Consider the following 21,290-nt stretch of genomic DNA (forward strand, 5'->3'; position numbering starts at 1 on the left):
GGAAGAAATAGCCACAAGAGGACAATTATGTGCCACTAGACTACATATGAACAATACAAAAAATTAAATTTAAGAAAATAAATAAATTTATGTTTAAACACTTTACCTTCCCCTTCTCCCAAAAAACCTCATACAGTCAACTCACTTTGTATCCACTACTCTAGAAATGATGTCTAGAAGGACAAGCTATGAACTATCATTGTCCACATTCTCTCCCCTTGCTTTTAGCCATGGTGGAGAGCAATAAGCAACATTTCCCTAGAGCTGAGTGCACCAGAAGCATAACCTAGACATCGCTACGTTTCCAAGTCTAGCTACAAGCACTGCCAGCAAGAGAATGAAAATAATGATATGGATAATGATACACACAAAGAAACAAGAAGTTGACACTCACTCCAGGGGGATGAGGTTTTAAAGGCAACAGCAAGCCTGATAAAAGCATGGATACTGAGCACAGTACAGCTCTAGGTAGCAGCAGAGGTAAAGGAAAGAAGGCTAATAATCCACTTTCAGCATCTGACATGATACAGTGCTTCTTATAGTCTTAGCAAAAAGTATACATGGCCATTATTTTATTTGGTATCAAGACAAAAGCTTGAGGATTGCTAACTTAGGGATTGAAATTTTGTGTCTTCCAAGATAGTTTGCACACACCACCTCTAAGAAAACCTCCCTGAGCCTCTAAGTTGAAGCCCCTCCTCTGTGCTTCATATCAATGTCGTGCACACCTTTATGCACTTATCAATCCATATTGCAACTGTCAATTTCCACACCTGACTTTCCCATGAAAATAGGAGCTCCTTAAGGTATTACCTAAGCAAAGACCCTGCCACATAGTAGGGTGTCAGCAAATGTTGAATGAATGAATGATGAATAAATTGCAATCTACTGAAGAAAAGGCCGTATAGTAGTTTATCATCGTCCCACAATTTTCCACTTTCCTAGTAACACCATTTGTGATAGTCTCTCTTTTCAAAAGACTTTCCCCATTTAAATACTACTTCTCCTAGAAGGTCTGGCAGCAGTTTATGATACAGAGTTTATTGTTATAGCCCATAGTGGAAGTTCTACTTATATCCATGAAAGAATAACTTCTTTGTGTACTCTGTACCCCAAATGTTATGAACACATCCATTTAAGAACATATTAGGGGGGAAACTCATCAGAACCTTGGAAAGAAATTCACTGTGCTACTATAAACAGTAAAAGTCCTTTGGTTCAGCCTATTAACTGCTCTTTTGTACACATTAGTCCTGCTAGGAGATGCTACAATAAAAACCGTATTTACTTTCCATGTCACCTAACTTAAGAGAATTTATATTGAGAGGCGCTAAATTCATTCTACCATGTGGGCTCAGGATTCATTCTAACAAATGTATACTAAATGCCTAGCAAGTGCTAGACACTGCGTTAGATGCTGGGGATATATCAGGGAACAAGACAAGGTCCCTGCACTTGAAGTTTATATTCTAGTGGGGGCAGAGGGGGGAGCCCAATAAACAAAGTCAATATAGACAATGTTAAAGCTCTAATAAAAAAGAAACAGATAATAAGCAGAGTGGTAGAGGTGGCCCCTTTAAATAGGATGGTCTAAGACAGCCGTGGGCAAACTACGGCCCGCAGGCCTGATGCGGCCCGTTTGAAATGAATAAAACTAAAAAAAAAAAAAAAAGACCATACCCTTTTATGTAATGATGTTTACTTTGAATTTATATTAGTTCACACAAACACTCCATCCATGCTTTTGTTCCGGCCCTCCGGTCCAGTTTAAGAACCCATTGTGGCCCTCGAGTCAAAAAGTTTGCCCACCCCTGGTCTAAGAGGTCCTCCCTGAGGAGGTTGAGATGAGAAAAAGCCAATCCTGGGAACTGCTATAAGACGGCAGTCCAAGTAAAGGGAGCACGTGTGAAGGTTCAGAGGCAGGAAAGGGTTGCTACTTTTGAAGAACAAAATGGAGCTCCCTGGTGCAGCTGGATCCCTCCCCCAGTGAGGAGAAAGACGTTTATGAAAGGGGTTTGGACATATAGGCAGCAGTCAGATTATGCAGAATTTTGCAGGTCATGGCAAGGATCATTAATAATGTTCTCTGAAGATGGGGCTTGTAGAAGAAATATGAAATATGAGCCAGAAAACTAGGTCAAAGTTGAAACTTAAATCACATACTAGTCACATGACCATAGGGAAGTTACCTTGCCACTCTGCCTCAGTTTCTACATCTGAAAACATCCATTGACCTCAAAAGGCTGTTGTAAAGATCAAACTGGACACTATACACAAACACACTTCATAATTCAAAAGGTGTTGTAAAAAGAAAAACGGCATTGTCTGGAAGAAATAGCCACAAGAAGACCATTACCTGGCAGAGCAGTGTGCAGGTGAACACCGTCGGTGAGAAGCATCAGCAAGAACATCCAGGGAGTAAAGGGGAGAGAGGGGATTAAACTGCAAAAATAAATAAGATTATCTTAGTAAAGCGTATACAAAACAGACGTGATTGGAAAGAGTAACCTGCTACTTGATTACTTTTTCGCTTTGACCATTCAACTCCTTTGCTGTCCCACAGACACCCGTCAGTAAGGTTTTGCACATCCAACAGTGTACCCAGCACAGCTCATCTACCACCCCAAAAAACTATTCTTTTCCAAAAACTTCTGATAAACAATAATTACTTAAATGGCAGAGGACAGTACAGTGGACCCTTGAACAAACATGGGGGTTAGGAGCACCAACCCCCAGCACAGGTCGAATATTCATGTATAACTTCCGACTTCCCCAAAACGTAACTACTAACAGCCTACTGTTGACCAGAAGCCTTGCTGATAACATAAACAGTCTGTTAACATATAGTTTATATGCTATGTGTATTATATACTGTATTCCTATAAGAAGGCTAAAAAAAAGAAAATGTTATTCAGAAAATCATAAAGAAGAGAAAATACATTTCAGTTTTTGTTTTGTTTTTTAATTTGTGTATAAGCAGACCTGCACAATTCATATGCATGTTGTTCAAGGGTCAACTGTACTTTATAACTGACATAACAGAAACTTACATCTGTTGATTACCACCCCTTGGGCCTAAGACTAGCATAAAATTACCTTTTCATTTCCTTATCCTGGCAAATGTTTCCAGTGAATAACTGGTTAGCACATACCAGCAGCACAGTGTAGTGAAAACAGAACTACATTAAGAATTAGAATATTTAGTTCCAGTCTACCATCTGAGCAGTCATGTATTAAAAACTACATAATCACTTTAAGCTTTACTATCCTCACCTGGGAAATGAATGTACTGCTTTCTGTCTTACCTATTTTATAGGACTTTTATGAGGGCTGAATGAAACATTGCTTTCAGTTTATAAAGTAACTAAAGGCCCGGTGCACAAAATCTGTGCACCGGTAGGGCAGTGGTCGGCAAACCGCGGCTCGTGAGCCACATGCGGCTCTTTGGCCCCTTGAGTGTGGCTCTTCCACAAAATACCACGTGCGGGCGCGCATGTACAGTGCAACTGAAATTTTATTAAGTTAATTTTAGGGTACGTTGTGGAATGAAAGAAGATGTAGTGTCGAGGATTGAGAAAGGTATGTTGAGATGGTTTGGCCATATAGAGAGGATGAACGAAAGGAGATAGACGAAACAAGTATACAAGACGAGTGTGGATGGGAGAGTTGGAAGGGGTCAACCTCAGCGAACGTACCTCCATCAGATTGAGGACGTTTTTAGCAAAGGCCAGCTTAGGAGTACTCTAATTAAGTTAATAACAATGTACCTACCTATATAGTTTAAGTTTAAAAAATTTGGCTCTCAAAAGAAATTTCAATCATTATACTGTTGATATTTGGCTCTGTTGACTAATGAGTTTGCCGACCACTGCGGTAGGGTCCCTAGGCCTGGCTGGCGATTAGGGCCGATCTGTGGCGTGACCAGTGGGGCAACTGGGGGCTCCCCTGTTGACACCTGCCTTGGCTGGCCTGGCGCCGCCCACTTGCCGTCCCCCCCTCTACCCCCGCCCCACCCGCTGCCACCCTGGTGGTCAGTGTGCATCATAGCGACTGATCATTCCACCATTGGGTCAATTTGCATATTAGGCTTTTATTATATAGGATTTCAGTTTATCATCTATAAAACATCTATGGACCTCAAAAGGTGGTTGCAAGGATCAAGTAGGACACTATACATAAAAGTACCTTACTTTACCTTTGCTACTTTCTTTAGACTTTTTCCACAATAAATAAACCTCCCCAAAATTTCAGAACTAAATATATTTTAAGACTGAAAGAACACCAAATGGTCATTACAAAAGAACTTAAGAGAATACAAACTATGGAACTGTTCTCTGTGTCAGAGGTTCCAGTCGAGGTTCTACAAGCTCTATGACTTGGGACAAACAGATTAAACCTCATCTGTAAATAATATATCCCCAAAGATCCCCGCTGCCTTTAGATCCTCTGAGGCAACCATGATGAGCACTCTAGCTTGGAGTTCCCTAAAGTCTTTCACATACGACCTTAATGACTTTTTCCATATTTGGCCACCACCTGCACTATTTACTTAATATTTTTATATCAATGATTATTCTTCAGCATTGTCCTTACTCTATTTCTATGAAATAACAAGTCTGATATAATGATTATATCTATTTTATAACTAATCACCAAGATAAAGCAACCACTCTTCCAAAATCAAAAGCTTCAAACATAAAGGAACAATAGCCACAATCGATAGTTTTTAAATTATGTCCCCTACAACAAAGGACTAGATGTGCCAAGGGCTCCCTCAGTGGGTAGCTAGGGACAAGACTAAGAGGGCAAGGCTCTAAGCCCTCAACTCCACTTCACCCAAAGCAGCTCTACGTAAACTTCTTCTGTTTCATATGTGTAGGCTTCAACAGTGTACTTCTCAGCATAAGAGTCTGCTGCTGAACTAAACAATAAGCAGATGAGGTTCATTCTGATTTCTTACTGCAAAGTTCAAAATAAAAATAAAAATGGGATTCCTATGAAATGTGTGTTATAAGTAATAAACTAAAGATTACAGCTGAACTTAACAAGTAGCTACAGGTCTTATCAGTGAGTACCTATTCTTGGGCAACAGTCCTCCAAGAAAATGAGAACAAGATAGGAAACAGGAACCTTACCTCATGTGCACAAGCAGAAAGGGAAGGAAAATCAGAAGCCAACACTTTATTCTTTCTAAAGAAAAGAAAATCAAGTGATAAAATAGAGATAAAATAAAGAAAAGACCTTACCTGATTTCGTTCCCTTTTCCCAGCTGATGGTAACCAGACACTAGAGAGAGGAAGAGAATAACAGTAAAGAAACAATAAAAGTAGTAGTAGGAAAATTACAGAGGGGGGGAGAAGATAAAAAGATGTTTGCATAATGAAGAGAAGACAAAGAAAAAAATGGGAAAAGATGGAATTGGAGGAGAAAAGAAAAGAGATGTTAATGTGTCTGAACTTTTTTGCAGAAAATAACTCTTCAAAGGAAAAGCCTTGTAATATGTAAAAGACTGGACACTCTACAAATAAACCCTTGATTAGACTGTGAAAACAATGCTCTCAGCTGTGCAGTGACAACAGGGTCCCCAATTCAACTAGGGCATAAACTACATGCACATCTTGCCTATTTTGTACATTAAAAATTCACCCAGGCTAGATAGGTATAGACCAGTGATGGCGAACCTTTTGAGCTCGGCGTGTCAGCATTTTGAAAAACCCTAACTTAACTCTGGTGCAGTGTCACATATAGAAATTTTTTGATATTTGCAACCATAGTAAAACAAATATTTATATTTTTGATATTTATTTTATATATTTAAATGCCATTTAACAAAGAAAAATCAACCAAAAAAATGAGTGTCATAGGTTCGCCATCACTGGTATAGACCATAACTGGGTACTGACCATGACGTGTTCAGGAAACATCAAAGAGCCAATCATGTTAGGAGACCAGGCTGTCACAAGAAGGGATGGAATGACTTTCCCATAGCTATACATAGGCTTTTTAGCTGTACTTATCACAGTAGTTAGGACAAAAAAAAATATTTCTCTATATAGAGGTCTAAAAATGAGAAGGGAATATAAGCAAATTTAGAGGCAATCACCCATTTTGAACAAAAACAATTTTAAGAGACAGAAAAATGAGTTTAAAATGTAGCATCTTCATTGGAGGCTACTTTTAAAATGCAGCACCTATAGATATAAAAAGCAAAGAAATAAAAACTAGTCTAGAAAGGAAAAAAATAGTAATTCTCATAGGTTTAGGGCATTACCCATGTTGACTATTAAGATCTCCTCTTTCAGGCCCTAGCTGGTTTTACTCAGTGGATAGAGCGTCGGCCTGCGAACTGAAGGGGCCAGGGTTGGATTCTGGTCAAAGGCACAGGCCTGGGTTGTGGGCTCGATCCCCAGTAGGGGACGTGCAGGAGGCAGCCAATCAATGATTCTCTCTCATCATTGATGTTTCTCTCTCCCGCTTTCCATTCCTCTCTGAAATAAATAAAAATATAGTATTAAAAAAAAAAAAGATCTCCTCTTTCAGCTCTAAAGTCAGATTTCTAGGTTCCTTTATAAAACTTTCCACTTCTTCTTTCTCCAAGGAACAGATTAGAATATCCAGTAAATACATAAGCACTTACTCTTTCTGCCGGGAGTCACTAATGATATGGCCTATCCTCTCAGTACCCAAAGTACTTATGCTGGTCTCCTGAAAAGACAAGGAAGACAAGAGTGTCATCTAACCACAGAAACAAATATATGAAGCACAACCTGTCATCAAGCTCACACTTTCCCATAAATGTACCAGCAACTTCAAAGGCACATGTCAAATGTCAATCTTAAAATCCAACAGCAAGTATATTTATTTTTATGAGAATCTAACTTACAAGTATTTCACGTTGCACTGGTCAGTGTGGCTCAATTGGTTACAGCCGTGGTCAGCAAACCGCAGCTCGTGAGCCACATGTGGCTCTTTGGCCCCTTGAGTGTGGCTCTTCCACAAAATACCACGTGCAGACGCGTACGTACAGTGCGATTGAAACTTCGTGGCCCATGCGCAGAAGTCGGTATTTTGTGGAAGAGCCGGTATTTTGTGGAAGAGCCACACTGAAGGGGCCAAAGAGCTGCATGTGGCTCGCGAGCTGCAGTTTGACGAGCCGCAGTTTGCCGACCACTGGGAGCATCCCATGCACTGGAGGGTCGCAGTTCAATTCCCAGTTAGGGCATTTACCGGGGCCCCAAGTTCGATCCCCAGCCCAGTTGGGGTGTGTGCAGAGGCAACCAATCTCTCTCTCTCTCCATCTCCCTTCCTCTCTCTCTCAAAATCAATTTTTTTTAAAAGTATTTCATGTTACCCTAGACTTACTTTTCTTTAGTCTTTCAAAAAAGTTGTTATAAACATTGTTTACTATATATAGTATTTTATAATAGTAATATCTCCTGGAGATATTCAAGTATATAGAAATAAAAACACTTTTTAAAAAAAATTCAACCCAGCTCATTTTTAACAGACCAGTAGCACCTCCATTTACAGAGTCCTCACTAGTAACACCTAAATATCTACTGAGTAAATGTATATACATAGCAAAGGATTTTTGGAACTTACAAAAACTGTCACCTGCATTTTGTCTGTTAAATGTCATCTCTTAAAACAAGAAATAGAAGTTTGCATAAATTGTTTTCTAAATTTGGGGTTTGAGAATTTGCAACATGAAATGTTACCCTAACACTATAAGCAATTCAAAACCTAATCATCTCCAAAAAAACTGGAAAATGGCAGAAGGCACTTACCCTTCATTTAACGTGAGCATATTTACAATGAGGATCTATCACAGTGCCCGGGGAAGCACACCAACAGTGTATAAATAAGAGTTATACACATATGAGTAAGTGCTAAGATGAGAGTGTATAAGTCATAGGCCATGCATGTCAAGAATGTCAAACCTGCTACTCAAATGCATTTGTTTCTGGACAAATATTATTATCTGTATTCATCTATGTGCATAATTAGCTTAAATATTAGGATACACATTTTAGCAGAACTGGCTAATGAAAAATCAATTTGAGGTCAGATTTTGGGCAGGAGTGGAGGTAAATGAAAAGGTTTCACATACTGTATTTTTCATACTCTTCAGCCCTATACCTGTGCCTCCTGGTCATAGACACAGCCATGGTAGTGGGGCCAAGGGAAAAGATGAGTGAAAAATGAGCTATTTGTTACAGCAAAAAAAATTATTAACTTAAAGTGCCGTAATGTTTAAATTTACAGTTTATTACTATGTAAATTACAAGCAGTACTTGGCGTAATTAGCAGCTCGCTAGCAGGGAGCTGTGAATGAAACTCATTATTTATGATTACAATTTAGAAAAAAAGAAGAGGTATGGGGAGGGGGGAAAAGGGAAGCAGAACAGTGACCTCTGCTAGAAATGACAAATATCCCTTTAAGGTGATGAAGATGAATTAAACAAGTAAATATTATTCTATTCATTTGCAATCCTTAGAGACATCCAAAAGGCCCTAGTTTTCTTCCAGGCAAACCTAAGGAAGCCTTCAAGTTGAACTGATTTACTTCCATGGAAGTGAAAGGTTCTTATTTTTATAGGAGCTGAAACAAAGTAAGGTAGGTGGTAGAGGAAAACTTTTGTCAAGCTTAACCAATAAAGAGAAAAAGATCAAACCATCAATCTGTTTCCCACTGCCAAGCTCCTGCTTCCCTCCACCCCCATGTACTCACTTATACCCTGCTAGCTGTCAAGAATATGCACCCAGAACAACAAAGGCAGCTTTTTATTGTCAGGAAAATGAGTAACCCAAAAGAAGGCATCGTTCTTCCAATAATCAAATGTCTTTCTAATTAAACATTTGAAATTGAATTTAAAGATAAAAAGAATATAAGTTCATCTGGATTTTCATAGATGAATACATATAATAAAAATAGCCTCATTTATTTTGTTTGACTAAAACTTCAAAAAAACAATTCCCTGATTAAATTATAAGATAGCAACTCTCTGACGTAAGCCAGACTGTGGCTCTGACTACTATCCTAGTATAACCAGGTTGGCACAGAGCCTGTCACATAGGCATTCTAAATGCTTACTGAGTAAACCAACTAATTAATGCTCTAAAATGCCTCTCTCTTTCTCACTCTTGGCCCACCACCATCTTCTCTGACTGGGTATGAGCCCCAATCTTAACCTATATTCAATCTCAAAGCTAAAGTAAAAAATAATTTTTTTAATTTAAATAAAAAAGAGAAGTAGACCTAGGTTCAACTCTCTACTCTGCCACTTCTATCTGGATAACATCAGACATTACTGAACGTCTTTGAACCCAAGTTTTTCTCACCTGCTAACAGGGAATAGCACCTTTTTTCAAGGTTGTTGGGAGGATTAAATGAAGTGAGTGCCCAGCACAGTCACTGGAAAAGGCAGACCTGAGTAAGTAGATATTCCTCCCTCACGGCCAGGGGGTTTTGAAATTTGGTAAGTTTTTTTCCAAGTGTTTTCTTTTTAATGAATTTTAGAGTAAAAGACCAAAGACAGGACAGAAGAAGCACCCATGAATTCAGGAAGAGTCATAAAGAAGTCAAGAGTGTTTTAACTTACATAATAATCATATAAGATTAATAAAAAAACAGAATAGAGGAAGATCGGGCCTGTAGATTTATAGGCAACAGATACTGTCATAATGACAGTGTTTGCTATCAGAAGTTCTATATGAATTAAACTTCATCCTTTATGTGTTTATCCATCCATATCTACATAACGTTCACTCTATGAACTTGCAAAATATTCCAGTTGGCTTAATTAACTCCAGGGTGTTCTGCAGCACCGTTGATTATCAAGAGGGTACACAAATCCCCAAAGGAATATTATCCTCCCACTGAGCCTGTAAACAGTAAGAGCCATCACCTTCCCAACAAGCCTCCTTCGCCCCTTTCTGAGACATCGAGCAGCTCCAGGCAGACGATTCAAACGAGAATGGTACCCTAAAACAAAAAAAAAGGCAGTCCTCAGTAACTGAATGTAGAAGATTCATTAGCAATGACATGCTTCTAGGAGACTAGAGTCCTTCTCACCCAGGATCTACTAGATTGACCCTTAAATTAGTATCACCAGGCTATTTGTCAAGGATTTACTATCTCCAAGTCTTTGTCACCAGTAGTGATCTCAGGCAAGTCACTTACCTTTGACCTAGGCATCCACATCTGTAAAAGAGGGCTATCCACTTGCTCAGTCCTATCTTATAAGGATGTTTGAAACCAAATGAAATAGCACATGGAAGGTACTAATAAACTAAAAAAAAACTAGACAAATATGAGGTATTATCAACAATTTAAAACTACAAGTTAAATGCTAGTTATTACTCAAAGCCATTCTAATTCATGAAATAATGGTAAAAATAGCATGTATAATCCAATCCCATTGTTCTGACTGCTGTATGTGTTTTACACATAGAAAAGACAACTGGAAGAACCACACCAAAATGTCATCAATGACACTGTCTCTGGGTATGGGATTATAGGCCATTTTTAAGTTCCTTCTTCTTCCTACTCTTGCTTATTTGTGTGTATTTTAACTAGTCCATAAAGAACTTTTAGACATGGTCATGGAAATGTTTGATAAACATTATTAAGGTAGCACACGATGTTCCTCAGGCAGAGAGTACTCTTTATCAAGAACCAATTTCTTTGAGAAGGCCTTTCAACCACCTACATTCATCATAATGAAATGCTACAGGAGTTTACAGCTCTTAGTGAAATTCTGATCACCAACAGATGCTCAACTAATACTTGATAACTGACTGAATTGATTATTAACTATTGAGAATTCTACAATCATAAATTTATAGAGCTAAAAGAAACCTCTGAAACAGTTTTGTTCAATGTTGAGAGAGAATCATTGATCAATATCTTAAATAACCCTGAGACCCCAAGGAAATGAGGTGACTGTCAGTCAGAGACTGACACTCCCAGACAGTATTATCACATTTCCTTCTCCCCGACCTCAGCTTCTTCCACTCTAATCTGCTACATTATTGAAGGAAAAGCAAAGGGAAGGAATGTGTATTTGTGCTAAAGCCCACAATAAGAGAATTTTTTAAATTTAAAGAATATTTTTAAATCATCCATTCAAAAAATGCCACTGTGCCCTAGCCAGTTTGGCTCAGTGGAGAGAGAGTCAGCCTGCGGACTGAAAGGTCCCATATTCGATTCCAGTCAAGGGCATATGCCGGGTTGCGGGTTCAATCCCCTGTAGGGGGCGTGCACAAGGCAGCCGATCAATGATTCTCTCTCATCGTTGATGTTTCTATCTCTCTTTCCCTCTCCACTCCTCTCCTGAAATCAATAAAAACATATATTTTTTTAAAAGCCACTGTAACTTGTATGTGAATGTTCTTACTGAAATCTGTTCTAAGACCCAGTGCTTCAGGCTTCCAGTGAGCACTCAGTAACCCATCAGTCACAGCAGGATAAACAGCCATGACACACTTCCTAAATCTGGCACAAATGGCAACAGCAAGCTGAAGGAATGCCTTGCTTTCCTTCAGGACATTGATTTAGGTAAGAATAAAGAGAACCTCAAGCTTCGAGACCCACGCTTGAATCCTCTAGAAAAATCTCTGGACCAGCTCCAAAATTCAGATAGTTAATACATGCTTAAAGGAAGGAGTATGTATACCGTTGGATGATTCTCCCCAAAGAGAACCATAAAAGCATGAAGTATATTTTGGTCTCCTCAGAACTCACCTCGTTGAGCTGGCCGAGAAGGTAAAAGGAATGTGGAGTCTGAAAGTTTATCCAGTCCAGAATCCATTCTTTCTACTTCAGGGCAATGATCAGGAGCCCACTTGGGCAGAAGATTAGGGACAGTGAATCCTGGGACACATTCTCCTTCATAGAACCAATCACTCTGCTCATCATCCCCTAAAGTAAAGAGATCATTTTCATAAGCTGGAATATTAACATGCTCAATCAAAAACCAAATGGGAGAATAACTTCTCAGTGCTATAGGTTTAAGAATACTTTTAAATAAAGTCAAAGTACAAAAAACTGTTTTGATCCTTCTTCTTGATCCATATTATGATGAAAACTGGGATATCAAACTGGAATGCTTTTAATAGCACAAAAATAAAGCTGCCACTTACTAGTACTGAGCCCTTACACCTACCACGACCCATGCTAAAAATCTGTAAATATGTTATTTCTTCCAAACCTTACACTAACTCCAACTTACAAATGAAGCAACTAAAGTCCAAAGAAGTCAAGGTCAGGTGGTATATAATGAAGCCAGGATTTGAACTCAAAGCCTGACTAACTCCAAAGCCTTAACCACAAAAAATAAACTGCCTCCTACCATTCTCGGGGGCATAAATGAACTTTGGGATTCAAAGCCCACAAATGTTTCTCAATTCAAAACTAGCTGTTTCTCGATAAGAAAGCCACTGCATGAGAGAACATATTTGCCAATGTTATCTCCGATAAGGGTGTAATCTCCAAAATTTACAGGAAACTCATACAACTTAACAAAAGGAAGATAACAATCCAATCAAAAAATGGGCAAAGGACCTAAATAGACACTTTTCGAAAGAGGACATTCAGAAGGCCAAGAGACATATGAAAACATGCTCAAAGTCACTAATCATCCAAAAGATGCAAATCAAAACGACAATGAGGTACCATCTCACACCTGTCAGAACGGCTATCATCAACAAATGACAAGTGCTGGCGAGGATGCAGACTGGTGCAACCACTGTGGAAAACAGTATGGGGTTTCCTCAAAAAAATTAAAAATGGAACTCCCATTTGACCCAGTGATCCCTCTTCTAGGAATATATCCCAAGAAATCAGAAACACCAATCAGAAAGGATATATGCACCCCTATGTTCATAGCAGCACAATTTACAATAGCTAAGATTTGGAAACTGCCCAAGTGTCCGTCAGAGATGAGTGGATTAGAAAACTGTGGTATATCTACACAATGGAAAATACTACACTGCTGTAAGAAAGAAGGCACTCTTACCATTTGCAACAGCATCGATGGACCTGCAGAGCATTATGCTAAGCAAAATAAGCCAGTCGGAGAAAGATAAATATCACATGATCTCACTCATTTGTGGAATATAATGAACAACATTAACTGATGAACAAAAATAAAGCCAGAGAAATAAAACATTTTAGAATATAGTAGAAGTAATCCTGTTATTTCAGATTTTTAATATCTCCTACAACTTTTGTGATATTATACTATGTTAGCACCGTTTTGGAAATATTATATTTTAAACCTTTTTTTGAAATGTTTATTGGATGTAACATTATATTTAAAATATATATATTATATAAAATATAATGTTTATAGCTGTTTCTGAGGGATCTCTTGCTATAGTAGAATTTCTCATAATAGGCGAATAAAGAATGTATCCCATACCTTGTTTTTTCCTTGGTACCTCATTAATGGGACAGAAAATCATCTCGACACTAGCAATCCAAGCTATCAGGAAAAAAGCTAACCAGAGACAAATAATATAGTCCCCCAAGGTTTACGTCAAGAAGTTATTTCATTTGCCCAAGGCTCTTCAATAATGACAAAGTCAAGACTAAATCCATATATCCAGGTTTTGGGCTCAACTATCTTTCTATTGGCTACAATAATAGCATCTCAGTTTCCAACAGTTTATTCCTGCCAACAAAGATTAAGATAGATAACTTGTCTGCTCCCCCCACTTCAAAACAGCAAGGATGTAGGAAATTATTGCAAGAACATTTAAGAAGGTCATAATACATTCATTCTCTAATGTATGCTGGATCCCAGGGAAACTTCTTGGGACATGCCCATCACATGAAGTAGCAGATTCATGGGCTACTAACACCGAGGATAATGATAACTCTTAAATCACTGTGGAGCTCACTAAAAGGGGAAATGAAAGCTGCATAGTTGTGAATAGCAGCAGATATTGCCACTAAAGAAGTTACTGAAAGTGTTCTCTTAAAGAAACACACCACCAACAGCTGTTTCTCTTAAGCAGTGGTTCTCAACCTTTAATGTGCATCACAGGGCAAGTAGGGGTTGTTGAAACACAGACTTCTGGGTCCTATCCCCATAGTTTCTGATTCAGCTCTGGGCAGGACCAAAGCTTTGCATTTCTAACAAGTTCCCTAGTGATACTAAGCTTATCTGGGGACCACAATTTGAGAACCACTACAGCATCTCATCAAACCATGTTCATAGATGAATTAAAGATAGACATTAGAATTCTATATAATAAAGCATAATATGCAAATTGACTGAAAAGGCAGAACAACAGGTCGGCAAGGGGTCGGCAGGGGGCGGGACTGGTGAGCAGGTGACACCAGGCCAGCCAAGGCACGTGCCAGTGGGTAGAGGACGGCGAGGGGTGGGGGAAGGCAGCGATCAGCGGTGGCAGAGGGGCGATGGGGGGGTGGGGCCAGCCGCTCGCCAGCCAGCGCCATCCCCTAATCGACCCACCCAGTCACCTCCAGCAATGGCGGCAGGGTGATTCGGGGCGGGGCCAGCCACTCACCATCCCTCTATCAGCCCGCTGGGGTCACCTTCCACAGAGGAAGGCCACTGGCAGCAAGGCATTCGAGGCGGGGCTGACCAGTGCCATCCCCAGACTGGCCCACTGGGGTTGCCTCCCACAGAGGGAGGCCACCAGCAACAGCAGCGGGGCAATTCGGGGAGGGGCTCCTGCGCTGAGTGTCTGCCCCCTGGCGGTCAGTGCATGTCATAGCGACCAGTCGTTCCGCCGGTGGTTTAGCCGTTTGGTCAATTTGCATATAGGTTTTTATTATATAGGATTCTGTTTCAGGGGGGAAAAGGAGAATTTTCCCTGTCAACTGCACTTCCCAATAATTATTTATTAAGAGCTCACTATATGTCAGGCGATGTGTTACCTATTGTAGTTGCAAATAATTTTTTTTAATCCTGTCTTTGAAAAACTTCAATGGAAAAGACACACGTCTATAAACAATAATGTGATATGGCAAGTGGTGAGAAAGCAACAAGTACAGGAAAAGAAAAGAGAAAGGGTTCTAGGAGATAGTGTCTACACTGAGAGTATCAGTCAGAATCCCTTCAGGAAACAGGTGCACATTTAAATGGAATAAGTGAGACTTTAATGAAGTACCTACCTATTTACAAAGGTGTAGTCAGTATTAAGAGAAAGAAACCAGTAAGGGATGGTGAAGCACCCTTAAGCCAGCACAGTGAGAAGTCTGTACCATTACTAGAGCTGAAGCAGGAAATAACATAACTATGTGCTGAGAACTCTTAAGCATCTAAAACATCACCAGAATATGTGAGTTCAGGGAGAGACAAAGAAGAAAGCTGGGACCAGATCTGCAAGAGAGGGCAGTTGGGGGGGACCAGGCCTGCAGGAGAGGGCAGTTGGGGGCAACCAGGCCAGCAGGGGAGGGCAGTTAAGGGTGACCAGTCTGGCAAGGGAGGGCAGTTAGTGGCAATCGGGCCAGCAGGGGAACAGTTAGGCATCGATCAGGCTGGCAGGGGAGTGGTTAGGGGTTGATCAGGGTGGCAGGCAGAAGCAGTTAGGGGCAATCAGGCAGGCAGGCAGGCAGGCAAGTGGTTGGGAGCCAGCAGTCCTGGAATGTGAGAGGGATGTCCGACTGCCACTGGGATCGGGCCTAAACAGGCAGTCGGACAACCCTTGAGGGGTCCCAGATTGGAGAGAGTGAAGGCTGGGCTGAGGGGGACACACACACACACACACACACACACACACACCTTGCACGAATTGCATGCACTGGGCCTCTAGTAATAGAATAACACACCCATGCCTTTTGCCATGGGATTCTACAGAGCCTTCCCCTTAAAGCAGAGAACACTTCCTCATCCCACAGGCACTGGGCTTGGTCATATGACTTGCTTTAGGTAGAATATTAACAAATGTGATTTAAGCAAAAGCTGTAAATATTCATGCATGGCCTGGCTTGGTCACTTGGCATTCATGTTCTCTGCCATGCGAAGTCTATGAGTCATACAGCCATTGTTTCTTTAGCCTAGTACCCAGAATAAGATACACTGAATAGATACAAACCTAATCTGAAGCCTGAAGACCAGCTGAGCCAGATCAATTGAACCTCAGCTAATCCCCAGTCCCAATGTAAAAAATAAATGTGAAAAAAACACTGAAATTTGGGGGTTGTTAGTATTATCATAATAAAAACTTGACTACTACACCCAATCTCATTCACCTCCCTCTCTCCCTCCATTCTTCTGCTGATGCCTCCTATTGGCCAAACCCATGAAGGCAGGAAAACCCACTGATGCAGTCCACAAATATGTCCCAGAGAAGCAAAAGGAGAACTGTGTCTTGGTGGATGACCAGCCATTCAAGGAAAAGTAAGGATGAGATTTCAGGCAGAGACCAACATAAACAGACATGGAAGCAGGAAATAACATAACTATGTGCTGAGATCTCTTAAGCATCTAAAACATCACCAGAATATGTGAAGTTCAAGGAGAGACAAAGAAGAAAGCTGGGGTCACAATCTTTCATGATAAACTAAAGACTTCTTATCAGTGGAAAGGTTTTCCAAAGGCCCAAAACCTAATCTATTGCAATAGGTCTACACCCTCTTCCACCTCTGTATAATTGCACAACATAGCCTTTAAGAGATGCATTATGATACTTCATAGCATTGCAGTAAAACCAAAGAAAAAGGGCAAATATTAGTAATTTTGAACAGTATGCACCAGATCACTCATGGACAGACAACCACACTTTCCTGGTATGAGATAAAAGAATAAAGGCCCTGACAGAACCTACCAGGGAATATACACATGCACAATCTCAAATGACACCTAACTCCCTCAGCATCAGAAAGGAACAGAAATGTACTCACAATTTCCATAGTAGGAAGCTTAACAAGTCCATCCATGCCCATAACTACTCTGAGGCATGGGTGAGAAACCACCTCCTCCATGGCTTCTCTCTCCAAATCAGGACTTGGATCCTGAGTCTCACAGTCCCAGGATTCCTTCAATTACTAGAGAGGCTATCTGTATCAACCAAGACATGTAGCCACTGTGTCTCTGTCCTTCAATCACTTAACCCTTCGAGAAAAATCATTGGATTTCAGATCTCGAAGGAACTTTAGAGATCTACAAATCCCTGATTTGGAGTAAGAAAACTAGTCCAAGGGAGCTATATGAAATTCTTATTGGTACACAATTTGTGTGGCCCTAAGCAAGTGTACAGGATAAGGACAAAGTTTCAAATTACTGCTTAGGTAGTAAAAATAAAGAACCGATAATTAATATACATTAGCCTTATTTAGTGTTCTATGCTCAACTTTAGAAAGATGTTTTCTATAATATATTCATTCAGAACACTGTGGTCATTTATAAATAAGGTTATAAAAATAAATTATTCCTATATGAAAGAAAGAATAATTTAATATCTAATAAAATGCAACTTCCCAAAGTCCCATTCTTGACACCATAATCCCCCTGGACCAATGATTCTCAAAGTCTGATACCTGCATAAAAATCACCCCAGGTGCTTATGGAAAATGCAGAGTCCAAAGGGACAACTCTAGAACTATTTGATTTCTAGAAGTTTGAAAATTTGCAGTTTTTACAGTTCCCCAGGTGGCTCTTACATGCCCTAAAGTTTGAGAACCGCTGCTATCGACAATCACCATATTCTCAGTGACTCACTCCTATAATCATTAGAATCTTCCTAAAGCTGGGATCAAGATTACCTTGCCGTCCTTCATCGTTGGTAAAGAGCCCTGTGTCACTGCTGCTACATACACTGCTGGTTTCACTGAAAAAAAAGAGAGTAAAACAAAGAGAACACATCAGCTCCAAATAAAAAGCACTGTCTAATGTTCTTCTGGTTTTCAAATCAAAAGTTTCCCTAATTTCATTAGCCAATCAGAAATGTAAATGCCATGGTTAAGTCATAGGTAAAAGTTTATTAAAAAGAATTCTAAAATTTTTATTTATATCTCAAAGTACTTTAAAAATATCTGAAGCCACTTTGTTAGTTTAGCATTAGAAAGCTATTTATTAAGGCTCATAGAAATAACCTCAACCTGTTGTGGTATATTAAACAACATAAATTTACAAATTTATCAACTAATTTTATTTTTTCAGTATTACCAACTATCAGTTTTAAATGAAGCTATCTAACTTTAAGACATCTAGCATCTCTCAAGTGTTTTCTCCCATTTACAAAGCAGCAAGCAAAAACCCATAAATGGGGGTGAGGGGTGGGGAAATCAGTATGACAAGTTATTATTTTCTAAATTTAATGTCTTCCTTCATATCAAGCATATACAATAAAACTCATTTTCAAAAAGGAAGTTAAGATATAAAAATATAAAAACAAACTCCATTCGAACTCATTGAAATAAAACGGTGGTTCTCAACCTTCTGGCCCTTTAAATACAGTTCCTCATGTTGTGACCCAATCATAAAATTATTGCTACTTCATAACTGTAATGTTGCTACTGTTATGAATCGTAATGTAAGTATCTGATATGCAGGATGGTCTTAGGCGACCCCTGTGAAAGGGTCGTTCAACCGCCAAAGGGGTCGCGACCCACAGGTTGAGAACCGCTGAAATAAACCATTTGCTGCACAGAATTCCATCTAGTAAGTTTCTTTTTCTGAGCTATTGCTAACAATTGATTCTGCCTCTTCTGAGGCTGTATTTCTTTCATCTAATCATTAAATTTGATTTATCTGGTTCAAGAAAAATTCTCTATTCTTTATATTAGCTGTTTCCATGACTGGGAGTATTTCCTTCCGAGGCAGTTAATTTTTTTCAACTGCTCTAGAAGATCGAAGAAACCAAAGTAAGGAGAAACAGTTTCACCATGCTGCATAAGGCTTGGGAAAATCCCAACCTACATTACTGGACCAAAAATCTGAAAATATTTTGTATTTTGCAATACTTCCAAATATTTTGGCAATACTAAATCCTAAAAATGTTGAGTAAATTAAGTAGCAATGCTCTCCTCACTTAAGCTTGTCTCTGAATAATAGACCTAAGAGATTTGTTGCAGCAAGAACCAATAAAACATATCCAGTTTCTTTAAAGGTCCTTTCATTTTATTTTATTGTGGGAACATTCTCAGGTGTCATTGTAAGAAATGTCTTACAAAACTATACCACTGGATTCTGATGGATTTAGAATCTTCAAAGATTAATTTTCAAAGATTCTGCAGTTAAATCCAAAAGACATCCTCACAGACTACTGCATTCTTCCTACTTCTCAGTTCAAAGAACTGTGCTGCTGAACTTACTTTACTGGCTTTGTTTTTGTATTTTTAGCAAATTCCTAAAAATATTACTGGCCTAACTCCATTGAGTCTTAACTACATACACATCCTATCATATTACTACTTTATTGTTATTTTACCTCGAAAATAAAGCAAATTTTATATTTTTAACTCCTCTTGATATGAAGGAGGGTGGGCCATGGGACAGATATTCTGTTCTACCATCGTGTTATATTCTTTATTGGCTAGCAGTAGCACTAACCGAGACTTAGGGGTTAGCAAACAACAGCCAGTTACCTACTTTTGTTTGGTTTTTAGTTTTATATACCTGTGGGGCAGGGTTGTCAAAAGAACATCGTGTGAGATGTGGAAATGATATGAAATCCAAACTTCAGTGTTCATAAATACAGTTTTATTGGAATACAGCCACACTCATTCATTTATATATGGTCTATGTCTTCTTTCACACCACAAATACAAAGTTGAGTAGTTGCAACGGAGAACAAACTGCCCACAAAGCCCTAAACTATTTACTATCTGGCTCTTTACAGCGGAAGCTTGCTGATCCCTGCTCTACATGTATTACAAGTTCAACTCTGCAATGTCTGTGGTCCCCTCTGTTTAAATATTTCCAATTAAAAAATTAAAACTGTTGCTTTATTACAAAATCTATCAATTCTTTTCTCTATTCTTGCCCAACCACTGCTAAGTACAAGATACAGTGCTTCCTTAGTCCTTTTTTTCCATGGATTTCATTCTCTCCTCATATTCTAAATAAAGGAGACAAGCTCAAAGAAAGATGTTGGGTGAAGAAAGGTGTTGGTAACCTAAAACCTTCCTGTCACTGTATATTTTCTACTTTTGTCAACAGCATTTAAGGAGACTCGCTGTTCTTGAAAGATTAGCTTGCATTAATCTCTTCTATAAATTTCTATATGCAGTTAATTAGAGTAATGGTAATGATATCATATAGGACTATCACCAGGGTTTTAAGGTTATGATCAAAGGAGGTATTTTCTTTACCAGGAAAATGACTTATGTCTTGCAGAACACTTATTACATAAAAGTATCATCATTCCACCAGTATCTGGAAAGGACTATTCCATTTGATAGCATCTGCTAAATCTATCCCCTCAGAAGCACTTGTATTGTAGAAATCTAATAATATGTAAGAAATTTCTTTATAGTATAATTTACCAAAAAGAAAAATACCAGGAAGTTCATGGCATATTTGCATATAAACACTAGGATACAACATGCAAAATGTAGTGCTAGCTATAAAGTAGAACCAAATATTTCCCCTTCCAAGTCATAGGCCACAGTTGTCCAGTCCTGCAGCCTTCCTTCATTTATGGCTCAGAGATTATGATTTTAAAATAAAATCATCTCCAAAGAGTACATACAGATGGCCAATAGACATATGAAAAGATGCTCAACATCACTAATCATCAGAGAAATGCACATTAAAAATGCAATGAGCGCTCATCTCATACCTGTCAGAATGATTATCATCAATAAATCAACAAACAAGTGTTGGTAAGGATATGAAGAAAAGGGAACCCTAATGCACTTGTAGGAATACAGACTGGTACAGCCACTTTGGAGAACAATATGGAGGTTACTCAAAAAATTAAAAATAGAAGTGCTTTATGACTCAGTAATTCCACTTCTGGGTATATATCTGAAGAAACTAAAATTCGAAAGAATATATGCATCCCTACGCTCATCGCAGTATTCTTTACAATAACCAAGCTGTCCATCAATAGATTAGTAGATAAAAAAGCAGTAGTACAGCCCTGGCCAGTTTGGCTCAGTGAATAGAGAATTGGGCCTGCAGACTGAAGGATCCTGGGTTCGATTCCAGTTGGGGGGGTGACACGTGCCCAGGTTGCGGGGCAGTGCAGGAGGCAGCCGATCGGTGATTCTCATTGGTGATTCTCTCTCATCCTTAAAGTTTCTGTCTCTCTCTCTCTTTCCCTTTCTCTCTGAATATATATATATATATATATATATATATATACAT

The 21,290-nt window shown here is 39.1% G+C and overlaps 1 protein-coding gene across 1 annotated transcript in view; it reads right to left on the reverse strand.

Annotated features, from left to right (window-relative positions):
- GPATCH2L (G-patch domain containing 2 like) overlaps window positions 1-21,290 on the reverse strand; it is a 50,126-nt gene that overhangs the window by 17,964 nt on the left and 10,872 nt on the right. Inside the window, 6 exon segments of the mRNA XM_023762183.1 lie at window positions 2,357-2,442; window positions 5,247-5,286; window positions 6,638-6,705; window positions 9,909-9,985; window positions 11,747-11,923; window positions 17,741-17,805. Of these exon segments, the coding sequence (XP_023617951.1) occupies window positions 2,357-2,442; window positions 5,247-5,286; window positions 6,638-6,705; window positions 9,909-9,985; window positions 11,747-11,923; window positions 17,741-17,805 (513 nt within the window).

This window comes from Myotis lucifugus, unplaced genomic scaffold, assembly GCF_000147115.1.
Source record: "Myotis lucifugus unplaced genomic scaffold, Myoluc2.0 scaffold_235, whole genome shotgun sequence".
NCBI lineage: Eukaryota > Metazoa > Chordata > Mammalia > Chiroptera > Vespertilionidae > Myotis > Myotis lucifugus.